This window comes from Trachymyrmex cornetzi, unplaced genomic scaffold, assembly GCF_001594075.2.
Source record: "Trachymyrmex cornetzi isolate Tcor2-1 unplaced genomic scaffold, Tcor1.1 scaffold105, whole genome shotgun sequence".
NCBI classification, from domain to species: Eukaryota; Metazoa; Arthropoda; class Insecta; order Hymenoptera; family Formicidae; genus Trachymyrmex; species Trachymyrmex cornetzi.
The window spans coordinates 253,231-266,768 of NW_017295598.1; the positions used below are offsets into that span (position 1 = coordinate 253,231).

At 30.3% G+C, this 13,538-nt stretch overlaps 2 protein-coding genes across 5 annotated transcripts; both read left to right on the forward strand.

Moving 5' to 3' along the window:
- The first annotated feature begins 37 nt into the window (after positions 1-37).
- LOC108759399 (protein FAM8A1) lies at positions 38-3,445 on the forward strand. 3 transcript variants are annotated; one of them, XM_018504853.1, is made up of 6 exons: positions 38-110; positions 1,663-1,869; positions 2,283-2,432; positions 2,503-2,623; positions 2,738-2,861; positions 2,986-3,445. In XM_018504853.1, the coding sequence occupies exons 2-6, from the start codon at positions 1,680-1,682 to the stop codon at positions 3,316-3,318; spliced, it is 918 nt and encodes a 305-aa protein (XP_018360355.1). In that variant the 5' UTR covers positions 38-110; positions 1,663-1,679; the 3' UTR covers positions 3,319-3,445. The 3 variants fall into 3 exon arrangements, with proteins under 3 accessions (XP_018360355.1, XP_018360347.1, XP_018360343.1); XM_018504845.1 differs by lacking the exon at positions 38-110 and adding an exon at positions 1,248-1,408; XM_018504841.1 differs by lacking the exon at positions 38-110 and having other exon boundaries at positions 1,419-1,869.
- Positions 3,446-4,030: 585 nt separating this feature from the next.
- On the forward strand, positions 4,031-12,849 carry Rab6 (RAS oncogene family member Rab6). 2 transcript variants are annotated; one of them, XM_018504865.1, is made up of 6 exons: positions 4,031-4,383; positions 5,322-5,380; positions 7,115-7,274; positions 8,518-8,723; positions 8,825-8,891; positions 12,741-12,849. In XM_018504865.1, exons 1-6 carry the CDS (start codon positions 4,314-4,316, stop codon positions 12,812-12,814), a joined length of 636 nt encoding a protein of 211 aa, XP_018360367.1. In that variant the 5' UTR covers positions 4,031-4,313; the 3' UTR covers positions 12,815-12,849. The 2 variants fall into 2 exon arrangements, with proteins under 2 accessions (XP_018360367.1, XP_018360374.1); XM_018504872.1 differs by lacking the exon at positions 12,741-12,849 and adding an exon at positions 9,409-9,615 and having other exon boundaries at positions 4,034-4,383.
- The last annotated feature ends 689 nt before the right edge of the window (positions 12,850-13,538 follow it).

Consider the following 13,538-nt stretch of genomic DNA (forward strand, 5'->3'; position numbering starts at 1 on the left):
CTGCGAGCACGACCAGAAAAACCAAACCAGTGCCTTCTGGATTCTGAGCTCGCTCCGATTCAGAGGAAAGTCCCTATTTACTCCCAACGCTTCGCTCCAACTTCAGGCAGGTAACTTGGACTTTGTCCGGAGTTTCAAAGATATTTCAATATTTCGCCGGTCTAAAGAATTATAACGGATTGATAAGTCTGTATAGAATCGGTCATTTTTTTTTATTATTTCTTCCACTGCATTTTTATCTCTATTATCTGTATTATCTGTATTTACTGTATTTACTGTTATCTTGGACAGATAATTTCAGTGTGTTCAAAATGCTAGTTGAAGAGAAAGTCACTAGCAGAATCTGGTTTGTTTTATTTATATTTCCTATTTCAAGAACTTGAATTTAAATTGAAATAAGTGGACACGTTAATTTAAAGGAAAAATTTGGGCGGAAAAAATTATAGAAAGTTGTAAAAAATACGAGTTAAATAAAAAAATCCAATTATCTTGGATTCTTATCTATAAGTGGGCGGTAAAGCCTAAATATATAATTCAAATCTCTGTCGTACTTTTTTTTATTAAATTATCCCATTACATTTTAATTAAACATTATTTTTTTACATTTAACTCATTAACTAATGATTTAATTAACTAAAGAATGTAATGTGAATATAAATTTTTGATTTAAATTAGAATATATAAATTTTGTTTGGTTAAGTAACTAAAAAAAGTTCAGAGGGGAGAGAAACACTCAGCATTTATACGCTAAATGTTAGCCATGATGAAACAATAATTGGGACAAAATTTCGAATATCATATAATTTTGGACAAGTCAGTCTTTTCCTTCTAGTATCAATCTTAACTACCAGAGGTCGTTTTAAACGATCAGTTTAAAAGTATACACTGGTGCAAGAGGTATAATAATAATAAAATATCACGAAAAAATTTTTCCAAAAATATTTCAAACCTTTTTGTTAAAATATTCTTTGATATTTTTAGAAACAAGTTTCATGGTTTTAATCAATTTGTTACTAGTATACTTTTATCAGCAGTTGATAACATTTAATCTAGAATTCTTCAAACATTTTGGGGAAAAATTTTACATTATTTTCTAATTAATGAAAGTATGATATATGATGAAAAAAATTATTTTTATCGTTCATTTTGCAAAAGAAAGTACTCTTTCTAAATTTAAGATTTTATTAATAATGTTCTCGCGCATCAGAAGTGCGTATCTAGACATCGGCCTGGAGTTCTCCCCACGATTGAAGTCTGGGGGAAAAGTTATCGTGACAAAAATTCACTGGGCTGTCGTGACGGTGAAAAGCTTTACGTATCGTATCCATTTGATATTATACACGTCAGTAATAGGCAGGGTTAGCTAGCGCGTTCACGCATACGAGCGTAGCGCTTGATTGCGACACAGATATCGAATGTAGTTTACAATTGTTTATAATTAAACAGCATTATTAGTGCATTTGTTTACCTTCTTTCGACGCACCTTGTGTTTGTTAATTGGTCCTAGTAAAAATTACGATCGACCAAGTGACAGCTGCTCTACTTGACAATTGTCACTGTTTTGTTATTGTGCTGAACGAAGGCGGGGAGAATTTTAGAGTGATAAGCAACAGCTTTCACGACTTTATTGAGTGACGAACCGATTAATTTTTTTTATGGAAGCAAAGCGAGAAGTCAAAATGGCAGACGACAAAAACGATGATACGCCGGGGCGGGATTCCGAAAGTAAATCGAATCCAGCGGAGGAGAGATCGCGATACTTCAAAAAGTTGGAAGAATGGCTCCAGGAGGCATACGCCTGGCAAAGTGTCGCAGCAATGTTTCCCTATTACATGATGTCAGGGCAATCCGTTACGAATCCAACATTTGGTACGAAAGAACGCAAGTATTTATTCTTGAAGGTCAACAAATGTTTATATTTTGACATCAGAAACTTTTAAATTATATTTTTGTTTACACAAAAATATAAAGATAAATATACATATATAATATAATATAAATATAGAAAAATATTGGGTTCGAAATATTTCATTAAATATTAAATATTAAAAATTGTAATAAGAAATAAATTGTACCGATAAAGTTAAAATCTTGATTATCCATTTTTTTACATATTGAGTATATTTAATAAATATCATTAAGACACTTTTAATTGTTTTATACAAATTAAGTATCATAATTTGTTACATAATAAAGAACAGTTTTAGATAAACTTACAAAATTGTCAAGACATAATTTCAGCGTTAGAAACGAATTGAATTTTAAACAATGCATAATTTCAGCTTCAATGCCGTTCCAACCAAATCAAATACCAACACCGTCGAATATACAAGGAATAATAACTGGAAACGTAGATAGACAGAATGAGACAGTAAGGCAAAGGAGGCCTCAGGAACAACCCACAGGACCTTTCCAACCTCCAGGAACTGATGGTTAGAATGAGCCTTAGAAAATTGTTGCATATTAAGTATCATTGATTTATGACTCTTTTTATCGATTCAGGTTATGAGTATCGGATTCCCCCGATTTGGAAGAGGTTCGCAGCAGAATTTATAGATTCAACAATGCTATTTCTCTTAAAGTTTTCCATCACTTTCATCGCAATCGACGTCTTCGATTTTATGTAAGTAGAAAAACATGTGTATGTGTGTATTGCTACATTTTTTTAATTGCAAATTATTTCTACCGTTTTTAAAATTTTTTACAAATATTTCTAACATCTCTTCTAATATTTTAGAGACATTGAAGACTTAGATTTGTTGCAAACAAATTTACGTATTGATTATAAAATGGCTCTGGAGATGACTTATGGAATTCTGATTTTGGAAGTAATTCATCGCGTGATAGTTTGTATCTTTGAGGTAAAGAAGTGTTCCATTAATACCTTTTTAAAAGATTAAACAGTCTTTTTATAAAGACAAGTCAATGCTCTTGCATTGAATTACTTCTACAGTAAACTATTAACTTTTTCGCATGAAATTTCAGGCCTTTTGGCTTCAACATGGAGTGTACGGTCTTATCGGAGGAGCCACTCCTGGCAAGTACATGATGGGTTTACGGGTAGTTCAGTGCCGAAGTATAACTCCCGTTGAACGTCCGAATGAGCAGGACGTGGTGCTGGTGAGCCCTGGGACTGATCTGGGCCTGCCATTAGCATTGGGTCGATCAATGGTGAAGAATTTCGTGCTGGCATTCATATTTCCGATTTGTTTTTCCCTGTTCTTCTTTAGGTTCAACAGAACTGGCTACGATTTGATCTGTCACTCCCTCGTCATAGAGGATCCCTACAGAAATAACAATCGGCCACACCAGGAGTAATCTAATGGTGCATGGAAATCTCTGTGATGTGTACATAATGGCTGTATGTGCTTCTTGTACCAAATGCATGCGGGTCATGTGTATGGCGTGTATATACGTGTAAAAAAAAAAAAATAAAAATGATTGCGGCTAGAAGCCGTTCACAAAATTTTTTTAATCATAGGTGGATTATAATATATATTTATATAAATTTCATACAAAATTTTAATTTTTTATAATAGATTTTTAGGATATATATATATGAATTGTTTTCATTCCATTATACTGTGTTGATTTAATATAGAAAATTCTAGTTTTTTTTATACTAACTTAATAAAAACATGATCTAAAATACAGATGCAAATTAAAACACAAATTATACAGTTAAAATACGATTAGGGTTTGTGGGAAGCATGAATTGTAGAAATCGCTGAGCGATTCTTCAAGAATTAAAATACTGTTTGAAATTAAAATACTGCCGTAGCAGTAGAGTAGACTGATGTTGGTGATCATTCTCTCTCGCTCTCTCCTTTTAGAGTCGAAAACCAATTTCTGATTGGTTATCCATTGCGCATCCACGGGAATGTTTTAGCTCAACTTTCGAGAGTTGTGGTTTCTCTCTGGTATCAGCTATCACTGCTATCAGTCAGTTCTCTCTCCTCTCGGACCATCTCGGACTCTCGGAAACCGGTGGTGCCATCTACAGAGTTCTCTTCGACGGTTCGACTCTGGTCAGTCCGGTGCTCCGTTTTTCAGTCGCGACGTCACTTCCCAGTTAAACGTGGCCGACTCGTAACAAGGAAGGAGTGGCATCTAAGCGAGCGTCGCGAGCTGTCAAGCTGTCGGCCCTGAATAGCCCGAGAGAGAGCTAGCGGAGACTTTAATCAGCCGGTGCAGCTGATCGCTTAAATGACTCGTCGTGGCGGCCATTGAGCGCGTTATCGAGTATCCGTTAGCATCGAGACCGCCGGTTTTAAGCCTGCCGAGAATCCGTTCAGGCGCGACGAAAGAAAAACATGTCGTCCTCGGGCGATTTCGGTAACCCGTTACGGAAGTTCAAGCTTGTCTTTCTGGGCGAGCAGAGCGGTGAGTGTTCCGATGGTGTGTCAACAAGTGTATCAATGTTCTACGAAAAAAATGGATCGATTTTCCCGACCGGGGGGAAGCGATATCGCGAGCTTCATACAGGCCCAATCGGGGTGACGACCCTTCTAGGTTATGGATCAATATTCCCCACCGCCGCCGCGACGACACGGTGTCGCCTGTCGCCGTCGTTAACTGCGCTCGTTGATTGTTCGGTCGTTCTGACCGCGCGTTCAAGCGTTTCGAATGTGCAACGTGGTGTCTGCGCCCTGCGCTTTTTGCCAAGTGGCACCCTGATGGCCGCGTTCATCATTAAGGATGATATTACACGTATTTTTTTTAACAAAATGAAAAAATTATGAAAAAATTTATTGATTTTTCTATATTGGATTTAAAAGTAAAACAAAAAGTTTGACAGCAATTTCGAATTTGGATAGAAATTATTTCAATAAGAAGTAAATATATTTAAAAAAATATAATTTAGATGAAATAAGATTTTGTTTTTCATTTAGACTATAAAATTGTATTGTTAATCGATATAAAAATATTGATTTTACTAAACTATTTCGTATGGATATAATATTTATTTTTATACGAAAAGTTAAGTACCAATTTCAGTCACTTTTTGTAGAAACTACACACCTGATATGTCCTTAACTGCATGGCGGGTCTTTAGAGAGAGAATGTTTCTTTATTATAACAATAGAACATTAAGAAAATTTATTAATATAATAAAGATATTTAAATGTTAATTTTGCTAATTTAAATTTTATTAATCATAATTTTTTGTTGTACAAAGAAAAAAAATAGCAATATAAATTTAACGAAAGAGATTATTCCCCGAGTTTTAAAAAATTAAAAATTAATTAATGTTTAGTTTGAAAAAATTTAGGATGTCAGTTATATCTAAATAAATGCGCCATATAATTTTGTTATTGCAGTTGGAAAGACCTCTCTTATTACGCGGTTTATGTATGACAGTTTCGACAACACATACCAGGTATATAATAATTTATTTATATCTTAATAATTAATTTGTAAGTAATGTAAATAAGTTATTTTTGTTGTGTGCTTTTTATCATTCACACCAGTTTTTTTTGCATGCACATTGTGCAGGTTGTGGAAAATTGTAATAGCTGTGTATTTTGTTTTATAAATTTATAGGTCAAAGCATTAATATATTAGTTATTTAATGTAAATATTAAATTTATGTAAATATTTATTAATACATGTATTTTTTTCTATTAAAATAAAAATTTAAATTTATATAAATACAAAATTTACATTTTTATGTAGTTTTATCAGAAATGACAAATTTTTTTAATTTTATTGAGAACAGATTTATACTTGATTATATAAATAAAAATGAATAATTAGATAATTTTTTGATACTTAATGAAATTCTACTGCATTTATTTGCATGATTTAGAGCAGTAACAAAATTGGATATATATTCTGACAAACCTGTATTGAACAATATTTATTGGCTATAAACTGTGATACAATAGTAGTCTAGGGGAACCGTATCCAATAATGCAATTTTTTCAGATAAAGAAACTGAAATGTAGTCATTTTAAACATACTTTATATTATAATACACAGTTATTTATAAATCTAATTGTTTCAAGTTACTTGAACTTAATAATATTTATTGCGAAATTATGATAAAGAAAAATTGAAAGCAAAAAAGAAAAAAAATGCAAGATATCAAGTAATCTGAAACAATTAGTTTATATTTGATAAATATTATTTATCAAATAAATAATTTCTATTGCATGAGTATAATTTGTAATGTATTAGTTTGTTTCTTTGTCCTGAACCTATTAATTTTCACTATAATAAATTATGTACTATTGTTTGCGAAATAAAATGCTTGATTTTTATTTACTCTGCTATTTCTTGTCCTATGTTGTAAATATTATTGTCGAAATTTATTGATAACACATTTATGTATTTATTAATGCACCTAATAATTTTTTATTGACACGTTTATGAGAATGGCTATACATTGTTTGGCGACTTATCGATTACATGTTTATATAGTTTGTTTACCATCTGCCTCTCGGCTCGTAAAATTATTTAAATTCATTGTTTTACTTGGATCTTTAATCAAGAAAATTGCATTTAATTTATTTTTTCTATTTGTTATAATTGCACTTTTAAAATTTTGCTCTTGTTTTTTTGTATTATTTTATATATAATTTTAAGCATATAATTATATAATTACATTGTAAATGCAGAGAGTGTAAAAAAGTGCAGTTAGAAGGAAAAGGCCTAATGCTAGCAGGAGGAGGCAGTAGGGAACCAAGATATTGACTTTTTCTAATCGACAAAGATGGAAAGAGAGACGAAGAAATTTACAGGACGTCGATAACTCGCTTTTCTTTCTTTCTTTCTTTTTCTCTATTCATATTATTGTATTATTCATATCATAATAAGGCACTGTGCTAATAAATTATATTGTGTTTAATTACATTATAATAAAGTAAATAAGTAAATTAAGTAAATAATATAATAAAATTATTTTTTAACATTATATTTATATTAATCTCTTTTTAAAAATATCGCTCACATATTATTTTACCTTATTTAAATTATTTTTCCAGAATTAGTTTTAATTTTTTTGTCAATTTCTAAAAGTAACTTGGTTTGTTTACATTTTTGGTATTATGACAAGGGTTAATTGAATAATTTTTAATACTTTGATTAATTATATATATTATGTATGTTACAGGCTACGATAGGTATAGATTTCTTAAGCAAAACCATGTATCTTGAAGACAGAACTGTGAGACTACAGCTGTGGGATACAGCGGGGCAAGAACGGTTCCGTTCTTTGATACCTAGTTACATCAGAGATTCTACTGTCGCGGTCGTTGTTTACGATATTACCAGTAAGCACTCGGTATATAAGGAATACGGTGTCCTAAAAAGCTATGTGCCAGTAGCTTCGAATTTGATGTTGAAATATTGTTCAAATAAAAGAACTTTAAAATTTATTCATATAAAGGACATATTTTACATAAATTTATTTATAAATTTTTAGTTTAAAACTTTAAAATCTGTTTGGAGATATATATATATTTTCAGATTCGTTAATTTTTATTTTTTAAATCAATTTTCGTTTTTTTAATATCTATATGAACAGCACATTAAATCGATAATTTTGATTCTCTTTGTAAACAAAATTTTAACAAATTATTCTATTAAAATTTAATATTAATGAATAATGTTTATGATAATAATAATATAAATTTAATTGCGCTGGCATACGCTATTATTGGTACACCTTGATAAATAAACCATGATATTAAAATTGCAATACTAAGTATAAGCATATTCGGGCCTATGACAGTCAAAGCTAGATCTTTTTTGCCTAAATAATTCCCAGTGAATTATCTATATCCTATATATGTAAATGCATATATATCATATTTTTGTAGTTATTCAAACTGCGCGCCGGATTTTATCTAACGCAATTAAACTACTGCAATAATATCACAAGTTAAATTAAATTGACTATACATGCTGAAAACCTTAAATAAATTTATTGCGAAAAATATTACCTCGGCCGGGACTTGAACCCGGAATTCTTGTGTTCCGTACGAGCGTCCTAAGCCATTAGACCACCGAGGCCTTAGTAATATTCTTCGCAATAATCAGTATATGTAAGAACAATAACGCTTCTTGCAAGCAGCGTGTATAACCAATAATAAGATTTTATTCGGACCGACAAGAATTAAACACTAAGTATAAGCATATTCAGGCCTCTGACGGTCAAAGCTAGATCTTTTTTGTACAGAATACAAGAGATTCGGGTTCAAGTCCCGGCCGAGGTAATATTTTTCGCAATAAATTTATTTAAGTTTTTCAACACATTGTCAATTTAATTTAACTTGTGATATTATTGCAGTAGTTTAATTGCGTTAGATAAAGTCCGGCGCGCGCAGTTTGAATAACTACAAAAATATGATATATATGCATTTACATATATAGGATATAGATAATTCACTGGGAATTATTTAGGCAAAAAAGATCTAGCTTTGACCATCATAGGCTCGAATGCTTATATGGTATTTTAATTTCCTGTCGGTCCGAATAAAATCTTAGTATTGATTAAAATTGCATATTTGTCAGATGCCAACTCGTTTCATCAAACATCCAAGTGGATAGACGATGTGCGGACTGAAAGAGGAAGTGATGTGATAATTATGCTAGTGGGCAATAAAACTGATTTGAGTGATAAGAGGCAAGTTTCGACGGAAGAGGGCGAGCGAAAAGCGAAAGAACTAAATGTGATGTTCATCGAAACTAGTGCTAAGGCTGGCTACAATGTTAAACAGGTAACTGTGTCAACTTTTTATATGATCGATACATAGAGAAACCTTCTTGATCTGTGCGTATGTGTGTGGAGTAAAATTATTGTTATTATTAATTATTTTAGCTGTTTAGAAGAGTAGCGGCAGCTCTGCCGGGTATGGACTCCACCGAAAACAAGCCTCCCGAAGACAGTATCCTTTGCGTAAGATACTTATTGCACGCAATTTGCATGGCATATTTGCAGGAACGTTCGCGGCGACTTCTCTTGTTTTACGTATACATAATTCCCACTTTACCCATTATTATCTATTATTATCATTATCTTTCAACTTTGTATATTACTATCGACTTTTTTGTTATCATTTTTTCTTCCATTACTTCTTCAAATTAGAATAGTGAAAATCGATTCTTATATGCTATTTTTCCCGATTTTATTTACTAATTTATTATTACTGTTTCCTTTTAAACATGAAACTTTCACGTTTTATATATTTATTTAATTTTTTTTCAAGAATATTTTTTCAATAATTTTGATAACAATTAAAATTTTCACATTTCTTTCCATTTGTTATATTTTTTGAAGAATCATCCACCTGTTCTAATTTCTCGCTTTTGATTTCGGGACTGGATTTATTTGGCAATCCGCCGGACGTTACATTTGTTTTGTTATACTTTTGTGTTTTCCTTAATAAGTTTTTTAATTCGTAGTGCAAGAGGTAGTGCTCAAGGACACGCCAATCGAACTGAAAGCCTCGGAGAGCAGTTGTGCATGCTAAGTCGTCGTCGGCCTGTACGGTAGCAGGGTATCGAATCGAATCACAAAGAGTCTTAATAATTTCTGAATAGGGTTTAAACCGTCTCAGATTGTTCTGGAGCGGTTTAGGGACTTTTTTGAAAAACATAAACTGATTTTCCAAAGAGATTTCTAAGAAAGTTGTTTTTCGATTTTTTTTTAGTAAGCAATTAGTATTAATGTATTATCGCATATTATATATTACAATTTAATAATATTAATGTGTAATATATTAATATATTATTGTTTACTTGTGAAAACATAATTTTTTAAATTGAGAAACATTTGCTTGGAAATTTTCTTAGGTAATAAATATAAATATATATATATATAAGATTATTATTGATAATATATTAATAGTATTAATACAATTAATTTATTTTAATTTGTTCTATTTCAAGATTATTCGAAGAGAATAACATATAATTCTGTTTCTGTTCGATGCCCTGACTAGTAGACAAAACACTGAGCTAAGTTAACTTATAAGTTAATGACTTAGGACGTTAGGATACTGATTGCATTCGGCCTGTGGTTTTCGTGATCTCGGGAAAACTCGTGAGAAGCCGTGCACTGAGCAGCAACGATTTTTATTAAGACAAGAAAAAAATACAATTTCACACAGTAGTTTAAGACTGCTTTACACACTGACGTGTTATATATATTAGCCGATCGTAGAAAACTTATTTAATTCTTTCGACTTTGATGCAGTAATTATATTGTTGATAAAATTATGGAGTTCTTTCAAAAAAGTTGTGAGAATTTAAATTAGACCCATTTTGGATTCTTACAAATTAAATCAAATTAAAAACGTTTTATTTTCTATTATTATTTAGTCAATGGAAATAATTATTTGAATTAAAATAATTTAAAATTTATTGAATCTTATACAAGTCTTTATTAATTGGTAAAAGTGTTTTGCGTTTTTTAATAATGCTGTATTTATTATGCACCATATAAAAGAGACAAGATTTAAATTAAAAAGAGGCAATTTTAAAAATTATATTTCTTTATTTAAATATGTATCAAAACTGAAAGAGTTGATGCAGCCCTTATTAAAATATCAAAGTTTATCTAAGTTTATTTCGCTTGTTAATATCGGTTATTTAATATCATATGTATTTTTTCATGCGTACAATTAAACCTATATCGATAGTTGCTCAAATTAACATTAAACGGCTGATAGAAGTGAATCGCTTTTTTTTGTGTTTTTATTTATTTTACAGAAAGAGAGACAATTTATTATCAATAAAGACGATATATTAATTGTCTTATACGTTTGCAATAAATAGGGAAAATAAGACAGCTGCATTTGCATTTATCATATTTAGCAACAATCACATCGATTTAGAGTATTGGTTATGAATTATAGACTAAACGCGTTACGTAAATGCAGTCCTCGTGATAATTAAAACTTTTAAATAGTCAAGTCTTAATGATTAATAAATAATAATATATAAATCCTCGCTTTATCCGAGACTATAGAGAAAAAAATAAGTAGATGAAACTCAACATGGAAAGCTTAATTTGATCAAATTCTGAATATAAATATTAATTGACGAGGAAAAATTAGACAAGAAAAAAAGAAAGAAAATGAAGGGAAGTACATTTAAAAGAAATTTTTTACGGAATAAGTGGCTAATTAATTAGCAGCTAACTATATCTCTTTTCTACAAAGCATACTTTAAGAGTAGAATAAATGAATAACTCTGTACAAACTCAGATTTATTTTATTGAATCAAATATTTTCTTTCCTTGAGCTATTATTTATATGTTCTTTTAGGATCAACGTAAATTTATAAAGAATTAGTTTATAAAAGAAGAGAAAAACATTATTTGTATATTGCGTATATAATTTGAAATTTGGATAAAAAATACTTTTAATTTGTAATAAGATACCTTTACATTGTAATGTTTCCTTTGTTAATAATTTGTTATTAATATCCTAATTTATGTAAAAAAACTTAAACTATCGATAATATAAAGAAATATTGCATAATATATTTTATGTTGTTTCTCGTCTGGATTTTCTTTATTTTTCCCTTATACTAATTCTTTGTTATTGTGCCGTTATTTTTAAAACATTGATATGAGAATATAATTTATCTTATAAAATATTTATTTTTAACTTAATTTTTTTCACTTAACTCGACTTTCTTATTGTTCTCCTATGAGTTTTTTTTTCTTAAATTAAATAAAAGGCATAAGAATAATTATCGAAAAATGTTACCAAAATTACATGTAACGAATTTGTAAGAGAAAAAATTTATATTAATAATTTTAATATTTTCGAGAATTATATATGTAGGGCTTGTATCAAATGATCTAAAAAAATATTTATTTTTTATATTGGGCTTGTAATTGATAACATTTATAGACAATTAATTCAGAATACTAATTTAAAATTTAATTTTAGCTGGATTTTGGGTTGAACTTTTATTAACTTTATAATAATACATCTATTTTTTATTACATCTATTTTTTATTTTATTCCGTGTTCTTATATAATATTCTTTTTCTATAAGATTTTGTTTTGAACATTTATAGCAAATTAGCCAGTAATTCTAGAACATATTCTCCGTCCCGTTTTTGAACTTTTATACGCTTTTCGATTGTCACTTTTATTAGCTTTGATAAGCAGAAATTAAAACGCGATGGTATACGCAATTAAATTAGAATTGTATTGTTATGTGTGAAGGATTATTATTGATTAGATGAAAATTAAAGAAAAATTAGTTATGAGATCATCTATTTGGAAGCGACAAATATCATTATAATGGATAAATACTTAGAAATTTGTAGATATTAGAAAAATCGTTTAAAAAATTTGTTTATTATAGTATCATTAAGGATTGCATTGTACTTCATTTGGTTTATAAGAATTCATTGTATTATTGAAACATCAACACGCATTGATTAAGTTTAAAGCTACCAATCAAATGTTTATCAAGTGCAATAATGTATTTACTGACCAATAATATTGCCAAATTGCAAAAAGTGCATAAGCCTTTTTGGTATTTTATTTTTCGGAACGCTTTCTCCTCCTATTGGCACAACAAATCTGATAGACTGCATCGTGCGAAATATATCTATATTGATACACGATTTGGTTAATTCTTTTTAAAAAAAAAGCTAAATAAAATTTAATTAATTTCTTAAGAAACACCGAGGAAAGAAAGTGAGACAAAATTGCTACGTTTGCATAAGAATGCAAGTTGAAAATGCAACACGCCTTAACACACAAAAGCAGCTGTCGACTTGCAGAATCAATCGCCGATGCAGAATGGCTCCGAGTCAGAGGGCGAAAGCAGCTGCATCTGTTAGAGCGATCCATCGTCTCAATCTGAAGAGAGAGAGAGAGAGAGGGGGGGGGGGGGGGGGGGGAAAGAAAGAGCGGGAAAATCACAGTCAATCTCCCGTCACGAATCACCATACTATTGCAGGATGTTGCTGGCTTCTTCTGACGTCGTTATGGGAACAGAGGGCCTTCGTCGCCGATCTCGGGCCCTAAGTATCGTTTCAAGTGCTACTAGACGAACTCATGCGATATCTGACACTAGCTACTTACGTTGTTTTCGGGTCGGCTTTGTGCGAGATAATGGAAACCGTATCCTTCAGGGTATTTCGACGTTTAAGCTTGAAACGATGATAGCTGCTGAGTCCACGTAAAATTCTCTGCTTTTTCAATCTATTTCGAGAGTTAATTCTTTCGCGTCTAACTTAAAATATATTTTATAAGGCTCTTGCTAAAGTAAAACTATAGGTGATAAATTTTGTATTTATATTAATGTATATATATTAGTTAATAGTTTCTCAACCATGGATCAAAATATTATGAATTTATTGTTTCAACTTTATATTAATTGATAAATCTATAAATGTATATTTTATATTTTTATATTATTATTAATTATATTATTAATGTAAAATTATGGGACTTATAGACATTGAATATTATTGTATAACACTTTGCTAAAACAGTAAAAGAGAGATGCTTTTTTTGTAGTTAATTGACGCGAAAGGGTTAAAGAAATAATAATTATGGCAG

Excerpts from the sequence above, each read along its gene's own strand:
- LOC108759399 (XM_018504841.1), top strand. The coding sequence starts at position 1,656 with ATGGAAGCAAAGCGAGAAGTCAAAATGGCAGACGACAAAAACGATGAT. Across the intron at positions 2,433-2,502 it reads CCAACCTCCAGGAACTGATG|GTTATGAGTATCGGATTCCC; the intron begins GTTAGAATGAGC and ends TTATCGATTCAG. Across the intron at positions 2,624-2,737 it reads ATCGACGTCTTCGATTTTAT|AGACATTGAAGACTTAGATT; the intron begins GTAAGTAGAAAA and ends CTAATATTTTAG.
- Rab6 (XM_018504865.1), top strand. The coding sequence starts at position 4,314 with ATGTCGTCCTCGGGCGATTTCGGTAACCCGTTACGGAAGTTCAAGCTT. Across the intron at positions 7,275-8,517 it reads CGTTGTTTACGATATTACCA|ATGCCAACTCGTTTCATCAA; the intron begins GTAAGCACTCGG and ends CATATTTGTCAG. Across the intron at positions 8,892-12,740 it reads AAACAAGCCTCCCGAAGACA|CTGTCGACTTGCAGAATCAA; the intron begins GTATCCTTTGCG and ends ACACAAAAGCAG.